General features: G+C 38.8%; 1 protein-coding gene across 9 annotated transcripts in view; it reads left to right on the top strand.

The window, feature by feature from the left end:
- The first annotated feature begins 299 nt into the window (after positions 1 to 299).
- abi3bpb (ABI family, member 3 (NESH) binding protein b) overlaps positions 300 to 18,888 on the top strand; it is a 30,577-nt gene continuing 11,988 nt past the window's right edge. Inside the window, exons 1-11 of one of the 9 annotated variants that reach the window (XM_048167887.1) lie at positions 300 to 549; positions 8,239 to 8,418; positions 11,322 to 11,390; positions 11,573 to 11,705; positions 12,440 to 12,621; positions 12,709 to 12,761; positions 14,251 to 14,287; positions 14,935 to 15,006; positions 15,199 to 15,273; positions 17,047 to 17,247; positions 18,530 to 18,700. In XM_048167887.1, the coding sequence (XP_048023844.1) occupies positions 459 to 549; positions 8,239 to 8,418; positions 11,322 to 11,390; positions 11,573 to 11,705; positions 12,440 to 12,621; positions 12,709 to 12,761; positions 14,251 to 14,287; positions 14,935 to 15,006; positions 15,199 to 15,273; positions 17,047 to 17,247; positions 18,530 to 18,700 (1,264 nt within the window). In that variant the 5' untranslated portion in view covers positions 300 to 458. The remainder of the gene's footprint in view (positions 550 to 8,238; positions 8,419 to 11,321; positions 11,391 to 11,572; positions 11,706 to 12,439; positions 12,622 to 12,708; positions 12,762 to 14,250; positions 14,288 to 14,934; positions 15,007 to 15,198; positions 15,274 to 17,046; positions 17,248 to 18,529; positions 18,701 to 18,888) is intronic. The other 8 variants (XM_048167894.1, XM_048167901.1, XM_048167909.1 and 5 more) reach the window with 8 other exon arrangements.

Raw genomic sequence — 18,888 nt, 5'->3', positions numbered from 1 at the left:
GTCCTCCTTGAACCAAGACTCCCTTTAAGCTGTTTGCCATTATAGGGGTGCCCCAAGTCCGTGTATTAGGTCCAGTCAGTCTTACACAGTCTCACACAAGCACAGACATGCACACCCACAAACACACAAGCTGCAGGGAAAAATCCTAGATGGAAGAAAAAGTGAGAGAGTGTGTGGTCGAGTGAGCCCAGCAAATGAAAGCCATGCTCACCCCACACAAACGTGTGTGTGTGTATGTGTGTGTGAGGATCGGTAAGGGTGGGTGTGATTGAGGCACACATCAGCAATCTCCTCCCTCCCCGGTCACTATACATCCTGGAGGACTCCTCACACTGTCTATCACTCAGCAGAGGCACACGGTGAGCTCAAGAAGTCCTGACCTAAAACCAGCAGAAGAACCAGCAGCAACAGTCTTAGAGAAATCGGGCAGCATCCCTTCTCGATTGGAGCAGAGCACCATGGCAGGCAGCACTGTCCTTCACTTGGGCTTCCTTCTGACGCTTGCAGGAATTCTTCTCCTCGCATGCAGCTCTGCACAAAGAGTTAGAGGCAAGTTCAGCACCACGGTGCCGCATGCTCGCAATGTCATGCCCTGCAGCACAGGGGCACTCGTGTTTATTTTTTGTGATGCACCTGTTTGTGTTTGAGAATGCCATACATTTCTGCAGTACTTCTTGTATAATTAGGATATTAATGTGATGTTAAAGAGATTTGAGGAGGAGTAGCAGGTGTTTAACTACAGGACAAGGTTCATTATCATTAACCTATTGTATTTGCATTGCAAGGAGCCATTGACTAGTCATCAATTTTAATTTTCATTCATTTTTAAGAATGTGCAATGCATTTTGTACTTGCAGGTGCATTTGAGCATGCCTGAGCAGAACTGAGTGTGTATAATGGGCATTCTGTCCCGCATGATTATGGATGGGGCAAAGCCAAACTCTGCAAAAGGGAAAAAAAATAGGATAACTGGAGCCTGAAAGGCTTGAAAATGAGACACTTACTTGCAATTTGTCTGGCATTGTCCAGAAACCAACCAGGCACTTAGATTTTCTGTCTTTGACATTTAATTTTGATAGACTAAAATTCGAAACAATAGAGTGATAATGGTTACCTCATGGTGTATGCAGCTGGCCAAAATCATGATTGTATGTGTTCTAGTCTAGTGCATGTGTGTAGGCAGAATGAATACATTGTTCAAAGTGCATTTGTGTATGTGTCTTTGTATCTTCCAACACCATCCTTCTCAGTCTTAGAATTGTACGTGCATATGTAGCTTGTATCTTTGCAAGATCTCATGCCCCCAGCATACCTGTGTGCTCAGATTAGCTACGGCATTAGTAATACAAGCTCTCGGTTCACTATCAGCGCTCGTTCATCAGCTATTAAAAACCACCTTCATCTCCGGAGGGGAAGAATGTCTGCGCTGGCTTAGTGCCCTTTCTCTTGTACTGAGCGTCATTCATCACAGCTAGTCAATAAGCCCAGCGGCGTTCTGTGTTTATATTTCGTTGGCCAACTCCGTTTCCTTATGGCTGTTGACTGGACAAAAAGACAGTTTAAATTACTGGGTGGGGATGAGTTCAACAAGTGTGAAGACACATTAAAAACATCTCATTCTTGCTGAAAAGAAACATGCTTGTCTGGTCATTCTGGTGTAGTTTGCTGGTTTTAGAGTGGCACTTTTCAGCTGGTTTTGTTTGGAAACCACTTCTATGAAACGGCTGAACACCAGTTTGGTTAAGTTGGGAGACCAGCTGAACCAGGTAGGACAAGGTTGGTCAGACTGGGGGACCAGCTTGACCATCTTAAACCAGTTAAAACCAGCAAAACATCCTAGGCTGGTTTAAGTTTTTTTTTCCCCCAGCATGAATTAACTTGATTGATAATTAACACCTTAAAAGGAAACAGCATTCTGAGCTGTCTGCATGTTCGCCCGGCTTAGACATAGTTTCTACTTGTTACTGTACTTCGAGTTGCTGTGGGGCAAAGTTGGCTTAACAACACATGTGCAGGCAGCTGTACTGTAAAAACAAGGAATAGAGGCTCACAATGCACCCAGGGAACTGTAGACAGATATTCTTGGGGAAAAAATCATTGGATTTTGAAATGAACATTTAGGAGTTTAGGAGTGACGTTAGCAATCAAGGGTTGTCTGTACGCTATTAATACTGGTTGTTAATATTAAAATGTGTCTAGATGAACACCTCCAAAAAGTCAGAGCAAGACAAAGTGGATGAAAGGATTTGGGGTGGGGGGAGGAAGATGGGAGCAGCTGTTGAGTGCAGAGATCAGGACTGTTGTAAATGTGCCTAAAAAATGAATGATTTGCTGAAGTCTGGGAAAACATTAGATTTACACTCCCTCCGCGCCCTCAGGTGATTTGCTTCTTCTGAAGTTTAGTGCCATTTTTAAATCATCTCCTTGGAAATTTGGGTCATGTTTGTCCTGTAATGTGGTGCGAAAGGGTCTGGAGTTCTGCATAAATACCAGATTTCTGAATTTTCCATGAAAAGTGCTGACTAAAAGGAAGGGTTCACCAAAAAATGAATTTACTTACTCTCACGTCGTTCCATTGCATGAATTTTCATCTGCAAATGAAGATATTTTGAACAATGTTTTGAACTGTTTGTGTCCATACAATGACAAAACAGCTTTGGACCCTACTGAAGTAAAAAAAAAAAAAAAAAAAAATGGGATGACATGAGGGTGAACTAATGTCTAAGCTTTGGTGGTCGTTCATTGTGAAGCAAAAGATGACTTTTAGTTTTCTTGAATTTGCTTATTTAAAGTCTTGAACATGAAGAAAACTGAAATTGTTTGAGATTGATTTGATAAATTGGACTGATTTTGAATGCAGACTTGGCAAGAGCCTTGTGTAGCATGGCTTGAGTCCAGCAGGAATGCTGTGAATCAAACTGACCCTTCTAGAAATCAATGTGTTTGTAAATTATGTTTCAAGTGGAAAAAGTGCCAGACGTCCAATAAAAACTGGACCGTATCCATGCAAAAGCAAAAAACGAACCGTATCTGACAGAACACAGCTTGGGGCAGGGCTTTGGACAGGGGCTGATCACTCTGAGCCTGGAAATCATTCAACATCAGAGCCAGGAAAGAGCATGCATGATTATGCTTGTCAGTGGTGTCAAATGAGATATACCTCCCCCCTTTGCTTCCCCTCATATCTGTGCTATTCACAGAGCCTCTGTGTTTCTGGCTTTTTAAGGTACAACATCAAATCTTTGTATTCAAAACACATTTTCATCCACTTGCAATCCAAGTGACTGTAAACAAAATTTTCAATTAACCTTTGGTGCGAAAAATACCAGTTATTCAGTGATAACTTTATTTACTTTGCAAAGTGAAGTGCACAACGTGACTTGGCTAAAAACATATTGTTAGTCAAGTTATTCAATCCATTAGGAAATGGGAAATGTTTTTTCTTTTGAAGTTGAAATGTAATAGAAGATTTTGGCTTTTGTAATAAGAGTGTGTTTGTCTTCAGGGAAAACCACCAGATTTAGAGGCTTTTAAAACATTTCATGATTTGACCAGCGTGAAAAATGTGTTTGTGTTTTACTTTGCCCTTGACCACAGATGTTAAACCATTGTCCATCTCTCCTCCACTGGTATGGTAAAACTCTTGTAACTGCAAAGCGACATTTTACAATTCTTGTCAGAGTATTTGTCTGTTAAATTTTGGGAATGGAAAATATCCCTCATCCATGGCTTTTAAAACCTCTGTGGTGACAAGCATGGTGTGAACAGATAAATCAACAACATCACTCAACCGCAAGTGTTCAGCCTGTCCGTGACTCATAGCCCCAGTCTAAAGCTACACTAACATGATTTAGCAACTGAAAAAGACATCTGAAAGAATAGATATAGGAACAAGACTGCACCTGCCTTTTAATTCTAGTTTATCAAATTGAGATGGTACATGGTTGTAATCTTAAAGAACATCTAAAATAGAGTTAATCTTAAAGTGCTCTCCACTGAGGAGTTTATTTTACAATGATCCCAGTGTCTTCTGTTTGTTTAATTGATTTCTACGACCCTGCTTACGCCTGGTATTAAGATGCGTTTTGGTCGATCGGATCACAAGTGGACAACGCTAAATCTTCCAGAGGTAGTCGAAAACGCATTCGACCGGATTGTGTTTGTGGTGTAGATACTCATGTGGTCAAAAGTGTTCAAACAGCTGCTAAAGACCGCCTACTGACACAATAAACATTATGGGAAGCCAGCTAGCCAGACGGGATTTAAACTTTGCTGGTTGAAGCCATAAGTTAAGTTTGACGATGAAAAACGTACTAAGCACAATGTACTCTAAACATTTCCATTTTCTGTCATGCACTTACCATGTTCAGCAAGATCTCGCACCAGAAATTAAAGCTGATGCTTTGTCTCTGGTCACGTTCATATATAAATTACGCACGGTTATTTAACCAATTAAATCAAAACTTTTGAAGAATCACATACATTTTCCCGCCCAAAGACCCTCCCCTTGAACTCATTCAAGGACTTATACAGAAATCAGGACAGAAGTAGTCGAAAATGGACAAAAAAAGATGGATATACACCAGGTATAGATATGGGTATGTGTCTCTCTCGTTCACTTGTGATCTACCAAAACGCTTCTTAATACCAGTTGTTAACAGGGCCTAAAGATTAAGAAGACGAGTTACTGAATCAGATTTTCCACCTTCACTTCACTGTAGGGCGATCTGAAAGGTGTTTTCTTAGACAGCTTAGAAACACAAACACGAGCCTGATCCTCATGTCACACTGTGGGATCTCAGCTGTCCTATATGTCAAACTGTACTAGACGCGTTAAAACGGACACGCGCTTGAAAACTTGTCCGGAGTTTTACATCATCAACCCACATTCGGTGACAGTGAGCTGCATTACACGCAGGACTGAAATGGTGGCTAACAAAGAAATCTCTAGCGTTAATTTTGATCACTGCTTATCTTGAAAAACGAAGACAATTTGACGTTTGTCGTAGGAGAAGTCACACTGCATGACTGTGCGCCAAATCTTCTGACACTGCCAGAATTTCGTCTGAGGTAAAATTTGAAACGGTCATTAATTGGATGTCGATGGACATGTCAAACAAAGACTACAGATTTTTGTCTAGGATTATAGGAATCTTTTAGGATTCTCAAAATTTGTCTCAGACGACCAAATCGTGGCCTTTAAGGCGAGCATACACTGTGCGATATCTGTGCGATTTCAGCAAGGTTAACTCACACTGTACGAGTAGATCGTGTGCGATGGAAAACCAAAACGCACGATTTATGTGCTCACACTATGCGGTCCGATGGTCGAGACGTGACTCGACTGCTCACACTATGCGTTTGAAATATGCACGATAAACCCAGGTACTGGGATGCGCCGATTGACAATATGTTTCCAGAGATATCGTCAAAATCATCAGCTATGGATATCAAGAGGATTTAGCATTTCCAATTCATATATTAAATAATAATAATAATAATAATAATTAACCTATAATTAGCCTATTATTATTATTATTATTAGTAGTAGTAGTATAGGGTAGGCCTATTTAATATTAAATTGATATTACAATTAATTTGGCCCGCAATATTTTATAGCGCATCACCGCATAACTGACGCACTGCGAGGATAATAAAAGATTTGATTAGCTTATAATTACTCCTCACTTAAAATTATTTAAAGACATTTATACAATGAATTAAAGGCATATAATTAAAATTATTAACGTTCGAAGACTGCAATAATCAGTCAATGAAAAGCAGCTTCACTTCAAAAACAACCTGTTTAATACGAAATACTTCTCTTCTCATTTTTTCACCCACTACATACAGTTTATGGGCCACAAGAGAAATATTAAAAAAATAAATTAATGATGAATTAATGAAATTAATTAATAAACAAATGATGGACAACAGTTCACATTTCCGCATTTAATAAAATTAAGTAAATATTAAATAGCCTACATGAGTAAATAGAAAGTGAAAAGCGAAACATGTAAATTAATGATCAAGTAAATTAATACAAGAGGCACCGGTTATGTAGCCTACACCCAGGTGGCTTCGAAAGACGTGGGTTTATCCATCATGCAACACGAACTGGAGGTAAGCAACAGTTTGCTAAATTGCAGCTAGTTTGATAGCTACAGAACTTAAAGATCTCCCTCTTTTCGTTTTCTTTCTTGCTGCATTGAAGATTGGTTTAATTTCTTTTTTCGCGCAAGCAGTGAGGGGAAAAACACAGTTTAGGCAAGTCGGTTCGTAGCTCTGCTTCAACTGTGCGATATCCTCACGAGGGGCGACCACATTTCTGACATGCCAGAAATTCATCCGACCATGCGATTGCCAGTCGGGAGAGGTTTATCGCCACTCGTTTCCCCGTGTACACTGCACGATCACTGCACGACAAACGACACACGACAAAGCTGAAAATCGGCCCGACTCAAAAAAGAGTCGCACGAGTCAGAATTCGGCTCAAAATCGGAAAAAATCGCACAGTGTATGCCTGCCTTTAGTCGTTATTTACTGAAAATCTTACCCTCTAGTGAGCTCCAGAACTACTGCAACTAAATCAGTGAGTTGAACTCAAGGATCAATGAAAAAATAGTTTTTCATTTAGTCTGTTCTTTTCAATGCACTGGTTTATCCAGTTTACAAGTTCCGGAATGACTGATTCATTTATGAATGGATAAACTAGATAATTCAAAGGAATAGGCTCAAAATAATTAAACATAATTTCACTGATACAGTTCTTGCTTTCAACTCATTGAATCAATGATGTGGTTACAGCACAACGCTGGTACACTCTAAAAAATGCTGGGTTAAAAAAACCCATGCTGGGTAAAATATGGACAAACCCAGCAGGTTGGGTTAAAGGGCACCTATTATGCCCTCTTTCACATGATGTAATATAAGTCTCTGGTATGGTCAAGTTTCAGCTTAAAATACCCCACAAATTTGCCCCTATTTGGGGGTGAGCAAAAACATGCCTTTTACTATATTAATATATTGCTGGCTAAAAAAATTAATCCAAAATTGGTTGAAAAAAATGGCTGGGTAAAAACAACCCAATCCCTGGTTTTGTCCATATTTAACCCAGCAGTTTTTAGAGTGTATAATGCTGTTCACTATCATATGAACTTCTTTTATGGTGCCTTTTTGGTTGTTACTATGAGCTGTCGCTGTTTGGAAAAGATTTGCATGAAGATTTTTTCAGAAGTTCAAATATGTTGCTCTACAGACTTCAGATAATTTTGGAGTGAGATGAAGGTAAGTAAATGACAGAATTTTGATTTTTGGGTGAACTGTCACTTTAATGAGCCTGATTAATGAGATCTCCGGTTAAGATGGTGCTTCATTGTGACTTTGACAGATTGGGGTGATGAGCTTGACCTGCCAAGCTTGCAATTACTTATAAAGTTAAATACACACATCACTTTCCAAAGGCAGAGACCAACCAGTTTAAATCAGTTTAAGGAGGACGTTCCGTGGCCTCTTTAACTCAGCGTAATCGTTAAACAGTTCTGATTGATGGGAAAAAGGTGGAAGCGGAAAAATCTCAGCTCAGCCTTGTGGCTTATTGGATTTAGAATGGGCCTGAAACCGACTCAAAACATTTTCCATGCTGCAAATTATCCAATGAAATGGCAGTGAAAGATGACACTGGTATAAAAGTAGGTAATTTATAATGAATTGCTTGGCACAGATATGAAAAGATAATGATCAGATCACTTTAAATGTGTGTCTCTGTCAATGTGTTTCTGTACAAAACCTCAAAGGCTCATAACTTTGGTAAATATAATGCTGTGTAACTGGGACGTAATATTGGAGGTCCATATGCTACTGTGCTTTGAGTGAAGTGATGAGGAGCTCAACTGTGAAAGCCATTGTCCTTGATTTACCTCGACGAATATTTTCATGGCGCACACTTTTGCACTCCTCAAAAGTGTGCTCCTCCATTCCCCTTTGGCCACATAAATCAATAAACCCCATAAATTCACAAACCCCATCCAACACATGGGAAACATAAAGTCTTACTCTTTACTCTTTAAGTAATTAATCATTTATTCATTGCAGTGTTCTGAAAGTCACTATTTTTGTGCAATTCCTCTTTACTGCCATTGAATGTCAAACAAAGAAACAGAGAGCATTTGAAGAGTTGCAGCACTGTTTCTTAAGCCAATTAAAAGTTTTTCAAACACTACTTTTTCCTTTACACAGTAAGAAGACAGAATATGAAGGTTCGGATCAACGCCACTGGGGATACCATAGTTTTGAAGTTTGTTCGACCCAATCCTGACATCAAACTTGAGGGCTACATCCTAGGCTATGGTTCCAGCATGTTCTCCAAACAGTTCATCCAACTTCCAGAAAATGGGGAACCCTATGAGACCGAGATTGGTAAGTAAGAGTTTGACCACAGTCAGCTGTTGTTTCACTCAAGAGCCTGAAGGAAGCCCACAAAACAATCACTAATGTTGTTTTGTGGGTTAGCACAGGACTGGAGGAGTAACCACAAATGGTTGATGCCATAACCCATTAAACCACCGTCTTGATTTGCACACCTATGTTTGTGCCAACTTTTCCATTATTTGAAAACATAAACTGTAATTGAACCCAAAATGAATGCTATTTGTTAAAGCTTTGGCAACCACAGTATTTGTCATCACAAAAAAGTCACAGATCATGTTTGACAAGGTAAAAAGGTCACATATTACTCCCATTTTTTTCTGTAAAATAACTTCCTGTTGTCCATTCATCATCATTCTCCCAGAAGCTACAATACCAGAGTTCATTGTGAGGAGGTTAGGGTCAGGTCAGAGGGACCCTAAAGCTAATGTAAGTTTTTACTAAATGAGCTCACGCCAGGTGCTTCATTTTGCTTCTGTGCAGAGTTCAGTTGCTTGTGGCTTTATCAGTAACGTATTGGTTAGTCTCAGCATCAGGATATCTGGGAGACGTGTGTGCCGCGTTCTTTAACGGTCCGCCTGGAAACAAATGCTGTGATGCCAAACCCCCTCATGGAAGAAGAATGTCGTCGTGTTTACAACTGTGACAATGAGCACTTATCAGGATCAACTAAACGCTGGATTTTCAATAGTTTGTGAAGTTCGCGGGTCCATTGTTGCAGTAAACTTCCACAACATTTTTTAATGAGTAATTTATTAGATGCACGCTGGTCTGTTATTGTAGGGACATTGACTTTACATTTTCACGCCCCTAAAGCTGACGCGGAACTGTGATTGGTTACGCTACATGTCAGTCAAACGTCCTCTTGGGCGGTCTTTGGCCAATAAAAGCTGAGATAGAGTCCAGACCTTATGCCGTCAGTCTGAAGATCTGGCTACGCAAGACTACATATTGGTTATCGGATGATATTAGGGATTATATTGCATAGTTATATTGTTCATGCTCATTTCCTTATTTTTACATTAAGATTACCTTTTCTGTCATGTAATGCTCAGATAAAGATAATCTTTAAAAACAATAATATTTTAACAACACTGTTAAATGTAACTTCTAGCAAATCTCAAAATGAATATCCATTTTTATAATGTACTTTTATTATGCTGTGATTCCTTTATGTCAATCAAGTAAGACAGAATTTTATTATCTGCCATTTTTCAGTTATTGGCTATAAAATGAAAATAATAATCAGGTTTGTATAGAAGTTTAACATTGACCATTTTTCAGTTTTCGGCCACAACATGAAAATAATTATCTGCTTTTGTGTAGAATTTTAATATCGGCCATTTATAGGTTAATGACTATAACACAAAAATAATTATTAGCGTTCTACAGAATTTTAATATTTATTTATCAGTTATCTATGGAAGCTTGTTTCTTCCACTGAATTTAAAAAAAAAAAATGTAAAAAGTAATTGTAAACTCACAATTCTGACTTTTTTTCAGACTTCTGTGATATAAGTCACAATTGGGAGTTATAAAGTCAGAATTGTGTGATATAAAGTCAGAATTGTAAGTAAAAAAGTCATAATTGTGAGATAAAAAGTCACAATTATCTTTTAAATTGTTTTATTCCTTGGCAGAAACAAGCTTTCATAGTTATTGGTCCTAACGTGAAAATAATTATTTGCTCATCAGTGTCAGCCAGAATTTTAATATCCTAGAAAACCCAATTCTGGCCACTAGTGTGGACAATAAACAACAAACGATTTAAGACTGTAGTGGACAAGATCTCAAGAGTCAACCTCCAAGTCGAAGCCTTTGAAGTTCTCCACAATGGAAAGCACTGACGCAAGCAGAACAAAATTATACATCAATGCTTATACCCTTATCCAGAAGCTTGCAAATAAAGATTTGTTTGTTCCAAAAGGAAGGGCCTCTGAGTTTTGGCTTCTTTACCTACGCAATCCAGCATAGGAACACACAGTCACATCATTATTCAATATTGGCCGCAGACTGAACGATCACTGCTCTAGAATTTACAGTGTGTGCTGAGATTTCAATATGATACACGTGCACAACAGATGGCCGAAAGCAGTTATTGGCATCTTCCCAACCTGACATGCCACATGCACATACAGTCATATATGTCCAGATTGTTGTGGACTTTGGTACTGGTACGTTTTGTATCACCCTAATGGGCTTTTTTTTCTAAATGGGTTTCCTGTGTACATATTCATAACTGTTAGAAAGGCATAAATAACAAACTTATCACCCCAACAAATCACATTTTGGCAAATGTGTGTTTAATTCTGTTACATTGGAAACACGGATGTTTAGCAAACCGTTGTCATCACAGGGCTATAAACGGTGTGAAAAGCTTCACATTCATCAACTCGAGACATTTTACTAAACAAACCTCCACCAGAATCTTTTGGAATTGTGGGTCAGTGACAAATAAGAGTGTACAAGATAAAGAAAATGATTAATCTTTAAAAAAAATCTACATTAAATCACGTGATACCTAATTATTATGCCATTTTTAAACAAAATATTAAATTGTTGAGTTGTGTGGTCATCTGGTGTAACAAACAAAACCAATTTCATACTTTTTAAATGTGTAAATATCGTAATCATTATTTTCAAAAAAGTTTTCAAATACATTTTTTCAAGGTAAAATGTATTTTTACAACCTAAACTAACCTGGCCATGTCATAAAAAGGTCAATTTATTGGATTTTATGAGACTGAACCTTGACACACAGTGGAAGCCTGTACATTTCTTTTCTTGTTTTTTGTCCGGAAGTTCATGAAAGGATCTTGCATTGCACCATGAAATTGCCCTTTTTTATGGTTTTGTTTGAACTCCTAAATAACATGAGATGTTTGCTTTCACAGATGCTGAGCCCAAGTATCTGGTGGCTGTTCAGCCCATCCCAACCAATGATGTGAAGAAGCATTGCACAGGTAGCATGCATTAAAAACAAAACAAAAAAAGTATTGAAAAAGCGAAACGGTCCATGGCATATATTTTGTGTAAAATATGCAACAGATGTGGTATTGAACCAATGGGAATGTTTGAAAACATTCACTTAGCATTAGCAAGAAAACATATTCCTCTGCTAAGTTTGATTAATGGTTTGAAACAGGTAAGGTGAACCTGGACAAACCTCTTCACTTGGTGATTGATTCAGTCACGCCGACATCTGTGCTGCTATCCTGGGGAACCTACTTAAAGACACCCTACGAGGGAAACATCATGAACGACTGCTTGGAGGACGGGTGAGTTACACACACAACATCTGGATTTTACTTTTTCCCCCACCAACATGTTCCATATGAGTGTCCTAAATCCCTGAGGAAGACTTAATTCACTTCACTTCATATTTAGGGACCATTTAACTTGAAAAACATGGGGAAAAACGATAATGAAATATCATGGCACCCTGTCTCCAGTATTTAGGGGTCCCGTTCTCAGAAGCATTGCAGTGCAGTGCAGGTTTTATTCAATGTTCTCATTGCACTGACAGGATACTGGATTTGTGTCACGTAACCGAGAAACCCATTCAATGAGTGTGATGTTTTTCTATACAAAGGGAAAAAATGTGTGGGATATGGATCCCTGCCACTGCAGGTGTAGTGTGTGTCTACATGTTTAAACACTTTTTGAGGATACAGGCACTGTTGGGACGCACTGACATGCTCTCAGCCTCCCTAAATCACTCTGGTTTTCATATAGAGAAGTATGTGAACTTTTTTTCCTCTGTTAAGGGGAGACTTTTGGAAAGGCCATTGGAAATGTTGACCTGGACCAAAACAGTTGGGAGCTAAAGTCGTGTACCAGCGCTCTTTATAAACTTAACATCAGCCCCTTTGTTTAATGCCTGACTACTGCTATAGTGACAGAAAACCAGTTTACTAAGTATCATTTGATGATTTATTATATCTAGCCATAACTAGGGTGTACAAATGACTCTTGAACCTTTTGTCTACTAACCAATGTGTCTTTGAACCAGGCATTACACCATCCGCTATAGAGAAAGAAACAGGAAGTGGATCTACCAGACCTGCCCCACCTCTGATACCGTGATTGACAACCTCAAGCCCAACACACCCTACGAATTTGGTGTTCGATCCAACAAAGACGACCGTAGTGGAATGTGGAGCAAGCCAGTGATCCACAACACCAACATGGGAGGTAAAAGATACCCTAAATCATCCATTCAAAGTTATTTTGCCTGAGAAACTCAAAGTCTAACTTGCATTGCCACTGTTTTGTTTTCAGACAAAAACATGCAGATAAACTACAAGCCCAACAGATCCATTGTCAAGACTTTGGTATGTAACATTGTTTCATAACAACTTTTATATAGTGTAGAGGACTGTCAAGTGTCAATTTAATGACTTTAACAGGCAAAACCACATGCCATGCACAACTTTAAGTGTTTTTGTGATGTTGACGTTATTTAATTCAAACCATGCTCACATTCTGAGACAAAAAGATCTCACTGATCTGTGTTTTTTTTTTTTCCTGGCTTTGGTGCCACAAAACCATACAGCAGATCTGGTCACAAAAATCAAATGAGAATATCATAGAGATATGAGGATGGAACCTTTTGATTTAAGTAATAAGTAACCAACTTGTGAAGTCATTTGCAACGCCCTGATAACCATCCAGAACACCATCGTAACTCACGTCGCAACGCCCTGATACCACCCAGTTTTGCACCACTCTCATATTTTCTCAGAAAATGTAAATCTTTTAAAATAAGCAAATTATATAATGGTGTGTCTATTTAGTCCTTTGTCGGCAAATGCTATTTACAGCTCTGCCCACCAATGTCTGGTTGGGACACTCAAGTTTTAAAAAAGACGCATGGAATTCAATGTTTTCAGTGGTGCATCAGTAGTGAGTAAGGCTCGCAGACCGGGTTCAAATCTGCCTTTTTTCCGAGTTCACATTTATTTTCAATAAAAATGAAAATACTGTTCTAAAAGTGGAAATAAACTGCAAACAAGTGTTTAATAATATTACAAGTGTTTATTGGGAAGGTGTAGGGAGGGGTTTTATTCTCCCAATTAGGCACCGTCCATTTAGTAATTTTAATAAATATAATCATTTACACTCTATAATATTATTGCATCCTGTTAATGTACAAAAATACTGAGTTGCAAATAGCATCTGCCGATATAAAGTATAGAAAGCATCTAATTACTTAGTTATTTTCACCTAGAGTAAATAGAATATCACTATGAAAATGATGCTATTGTCACTTAGTGTAAATAGAATATATCGCTATTTTCACTTAGTGTAAATAGCATCTATCGCTAAGAAAATATGCTATTTACACTTAGTGCAAATAGCCACTGCCAAAATATGCTAGCACTCTATTCTCTTACTTTTTGCCCTTTTCTCTTCCATCCCTGCTGATAAAAAAGCAGTTTAAACAAGCCTGGTTTGCTGGTATAAGCTTGCTTAAGGCTTTCTTAGTTTGTTGTCCATCCTGATCTATTTATGTACTATCATGGACATAAAGAACAGTGCCTGCGAGCAAACACTTTCTCACATACAGTATTCTCAATCTCTTGAGTCAAGAATCCAGTTGTTGGCATGTGTATGTGTGTAAGGTACTCAATCTCCTCAGTGGAGGCAGGAAATAATACATGCCTGTCAGAGCATTTCAGGAACACTTTAGACACAGTGGAGAGACCCTGATTGCAGAGTTCTTTTACATGATATGAAGACAGAATGCTGTTCTGTGTTCTTTCACTCTACACTTCGTTTTTAAAGAGGGTAGAAAAAATGTGTGCAACCCTCTTTTTACAGGCTGGACCTCACAGCAGTCTGTTCCCACCTCGACATGGTAAGACCATCAACTACTACTTTTAAGAATTGCCCAATATGCAGTAAAGCAAACAAGAGAATTCTGTCATCATTTACTCACCCTAATAACTTACTTTCTTCAGTGGATCACAAAAGAAAACACTTTGTTCTTTTCCATGCAATAAAAGCGTATAGTGACGGCTGTGAAACTTTAAAAACAAAGCACCTTTTATCAAGTATCAAGTAGTTTGGGGGCAGTTGAAGTATTCAGATAGCTTTGTGTGAGGAACATACTAAAATTAAGGTGTACTGTGCAATTTCTGTTTCTTATGACCACAGTCTGCAATTAGTCAAACAAACAGATAGCTCTACCCCAAACTCACGCCACTGGTTGGCTGTATCTCATAATTCTCTATAGATATTATATTGAAAACAATATACTCTGGGGTGTTATTTTTAAGGTGTTTTTGACATATTGATATTTATAGCTTGACAAATCCTGGTCACTGTATGCTGCATGATTACTTGCAAGTAAGAGTAAATCATGACAGATTGTTCATTTTTGGTTGAATTTTTTTTCAGTCCATGTGTAAAATGGTCAAACTACAGTATATTCACTACTGTTCTTTTTTCTATCTGTTTGAAAGTGTTTTGTGTTGGTTTCTTCCTTCACAATCTTCTTTCTAGCTCTCCACAACATAAGCCAGCCAGGACTTCGCAAAAACACAGGCGTTAATGGAGATCCCAAGACATCTTTTGGTAAATTTCCCTCTCACTCTCTCTGTTTGCATTCTTCTTTCATACAGGGTTTTATTGCAGTCAGTCGAAGTCATGCTCACAGTAAAGACATTTAATACTCTCTCCCTCTCAAGAGTCTTGTTGGGGATGCCTGCTCACTTTTTCTCTCTCATTTTTTTTCCAATTTACGAAACATTGCACTATTTCCCACAGCTCCACCAATGGGTCATCAAGGAACTGTGGCTGCTCCAAGAGCCAATGAGCCAAAATGGTCTCAGCTCCCATTGGGTAACCGAGAGAAATTTTGTTTTGAAGTTTTGCTTATGAGCAGTCAGTTGGTAATCGCTTTGCTGGGTGTGGGCGGGGATTAAAGACATCCGCTGTTATGATTGGCTGCATGCTGGCATGCCTTGTAAGAACGTTGAGTTAGAAAGTCCCAATCCTGCCATGATGAGGATTCCTGACCAGTCGACTCCACAGTGAGGAGGAATTGTGAGTGTAAGTTTTCCCAGGGTGCTGTGTAGCGAAAGCCCCTCTGCGGTCACGCATGGTCACGCATTGGCGCGGTCACTGTAGGCCTGCTCACGCTCCACCCATAATCATCAGTCAGACTCTGTGTCCACCAATCAGCTCTCTCTCTCTCTCTCTCTCTCTCTCTCTCTCTGTCACACTCACACTCTGCCCATTCAGTCCCCTTTCATTTCATCACCTGTCAATCACATCATAACTGTTAAAATGTTTGGTTTCTTCAGTCCCCCATCTGTTTTATTACTGTGGACATAAATGACACTCTTATGTCTTTATTTCTGTCATTCTTTCTCTTTGTTCCTCAGTGTGACTGGGAATATTTTCCATAATGTTAATAATAAATGTTTCCAAACAAAACCCAATAAGTGATAAATACTTTAAAGTACCCCATAATTATTCATTAATAAAATAATTATATGGTAAAATTAACATCAAATTATGGCACAGTTAAATCTTATTCCACTAAATAAAAATCATATGTTTTGAACATGGTAAACACCATTGTATATGAATCAGAGTACCATGGTATTATCATGTGATGCCATCACTGTACCATGGTATTGGCAAAGTAAGGTCATAGTATCATGATATTAAAATTTGAGTAGTCAATGAATTTCGGCTTGTCAGTCAGCACTCATGTACCAGATTTAATCAGTACACTATTACAATACTGTACAAAGACTGGTATCATACATGTTTTTAGTATCAGCTTTTTCTTTTTCTGAACCTTGTCTTGTTTTCCATCTTCTTTCTGAATTCCTCAACCCTTTCATTCATTTTCAGAGTATTTGCATCTTGATCTGCTGGCCTTCGTTCAGTCTGCATGAAGTCACTGCATGCAGAGAAAGAATCAGTCCCATGTTATTAGTTCTAGCAGGGAAAGGCAGAATTCTGGGAGTCCCGCCTCCTTTCCTGTCTTCCTCTGTCTCTGAACTCTGGATAAAATAACATTACAACTCTCTCTGTGTTTTTCCACTTGGAGCCAAACTAATTATGAGACCAAATTCAAAAAGTTAATTCTCAAACCCCCTTGACAAAACTGTCAAGACATATGCTCAACATCGGTAACAGGCACTTAAGCATCCGTACCATCACAACTCGATGGGATGCAACTGAGAAACTCATACAAACGTGTTTAATATCATGGCAATGCAAACAACTACCAAACATTCTTAACAGCACTAATCTACAGTCCATCCAGTTGAAAATCTTATCTTAATCTTAATCTTACTGGAAAACTAATCATGGTCTCAACAGTTAGTCCTGCTGGAAAATCCAGGCCAAACCAGTTTAAGGTGGTCCAAACAGCTGGTACAGGCTGGTCTAGATGGATTATCAGTTGTCCTACCACCTGGTGGGGCCTCGTAGGCCATGTTGGTTAACCTGGATTGAGCTGCTTGAACACTTTGGTTAAGCTGGTGAGCTGGATAACCATGTTCCATCTTCAACTGGTTGACCAACTAGACCACCTTGAGCTGGAATGACTTGGCTTTTCCAGTATGGAGGGCTTATCTGCTCCTTTCTCTTAAACAGATTCAGACAGCCATGTTAGAAATGACTCCTCTCAGCTGGTGGAGATCCCTCCTGTCCTTCTCCATCACCTACCCACTAAACCCTCCCGTCCTTCAGTCACCCCTACCCCCAATTCCTTACCCAGCAGTACCCGGACACCCCTACACGGACACCCTCAAACCAGGGCACCTAGTGCCACTCAGATGCCACATAGTTCCTCTGGTAATTCCTATGTTTCCTTCTTATTATTTTAAGTTGATGGTTGACAGGTAATGAGAAAATAACATATTGCTTCAGCGATTCACTATTTATCACACAGATACTTGGGTATTTTGGCGCTTACCGTTCAACCTTTGGCTAAACGTTCTACCACAGCAAACTTAGACTAAACACCAGAATATCAGACTTCAAAGCTTTATTAAATTCATTCTCCTCTTTTTTGGGTGGTTTTGGAGAAAAGTGATACACAGGAAATTAATGGATGTTCAAACCGCGTTTCAATCAAATGCAGTAATTCGGTAACTTCAGCCACAAACAGACATTATTTCACACTCCGGCTCAATGGATTACAGGAAGAACTGTCTCTAGTCAGTGTGAGCAAGACGGCCAGTAAAAACAGCAAGAACCGGTGACATCAGTTCACATAATCCTCTCATTTATTTGCTCTGTCAGGCAAGCTATCACAACTGTCCCATCGGTGTATATCATGTCTGTGTTATTGTCTGAAATCACAGCTTTCCTGTATCCTCCCCTACACCATGTTTTGCTTTCACAGGAATGCACTGCTGCACTTTACTGCAATCACCAACACAACAGATTTAGCCTTACTGTAGTCAGAACATTGACATTATTATTGTTCACACATCATCCAGTTTTACAATAAACAGTAATGTCTGTTTCAAAACCTAGCATGCTGCCAACAAAGGCATTGTAGGTGTTCCAAAATTTACAGAACAAGACTATCACATGCATCCTTTGTGGAAAAGCTGATCCCATGACGTATTCCTATGCAGGTTCAGTGATAGCAGGAATGCTATAATTAGGAATAATTACCAAAATGTATTTAATTAAAAAAAGTTCAATTTATTTATATTTTTATGTTTATTGAAATGTTGCACTGTTACCTTAGCAACATGCTAGCATGAGACTCTAATGAAATCAATCATTAATCAAGTCTCTAGTGCATTCTGCGTGTGAAGCATTATCTGTATGATCACTTGTTTTGGAACGGAGTTCATGTAATTTCCTTTTGCTGAAAGAATGTACTATACTGGTAGTTTAATTTAGCATTTGAAGATCAGAGTCAACACTTAAAGAAAACCTTGACAGTACGTTGAAACACGACTAGCTAAAATGACACCTCTCATCAGCCCACAGAAAACAAAACTTTTTAACACATAGCAGCCCTTACATAATTGTACAATACCTGCCCCAGCATGCACCTCACTTCTTAGAGCCGACAAGGCATAACCAAAGCTGCTGTTGTTGTTTCTTTTTTATCTAGGTAAGAGCATCCGGAGAGACTCCATCTCTTCTCTTCCACCCAAACCCATCGATTCACACCTAACAGTGAACACCAAGAACCAGACATCACTGAGCAGATACCCTTTCACTTTCTCTAATGGCATGAGACCTTCTTCCCCCAGGCTTGGTGACTCCTCCAGAAGATATGGGGGTAAAAGACATTACTCTTACCCCTCTTACTCTAGTCTTTTTTTCTCTTTTTCCCCCCTTTATTTGCATTTTCTTTTCTGCTTTTCTTTTTTATTAGTTTGATGTGTTTTAGATTTATAAAAATCTAACATGCCTAACTTAAGAAACACCAAAAATACTTAAGATTTTTTTTTTTTTTTGCATTGTGTT

This window comes from Megalobrama amblycephala, linkage group LG2 (genome assembly GCF_018812025.1).
Source record: "Megalobrama amblycephala isolate DHTTF-2021 linkage group LG2, ASM1881202v1, whole genome shotgun sequence".
Lineage (NCBI taxonomy): Eukaryota > Metazoa > Chordata > Actinopteri > Cypriniformes > Xenocyprididae > Megalobrama > Megalobrama amblycephala.
Note: the sequence above shows the minus strand (reverse complement) of the source record. Positions and strands in the feature narration are given on the sequence as shown.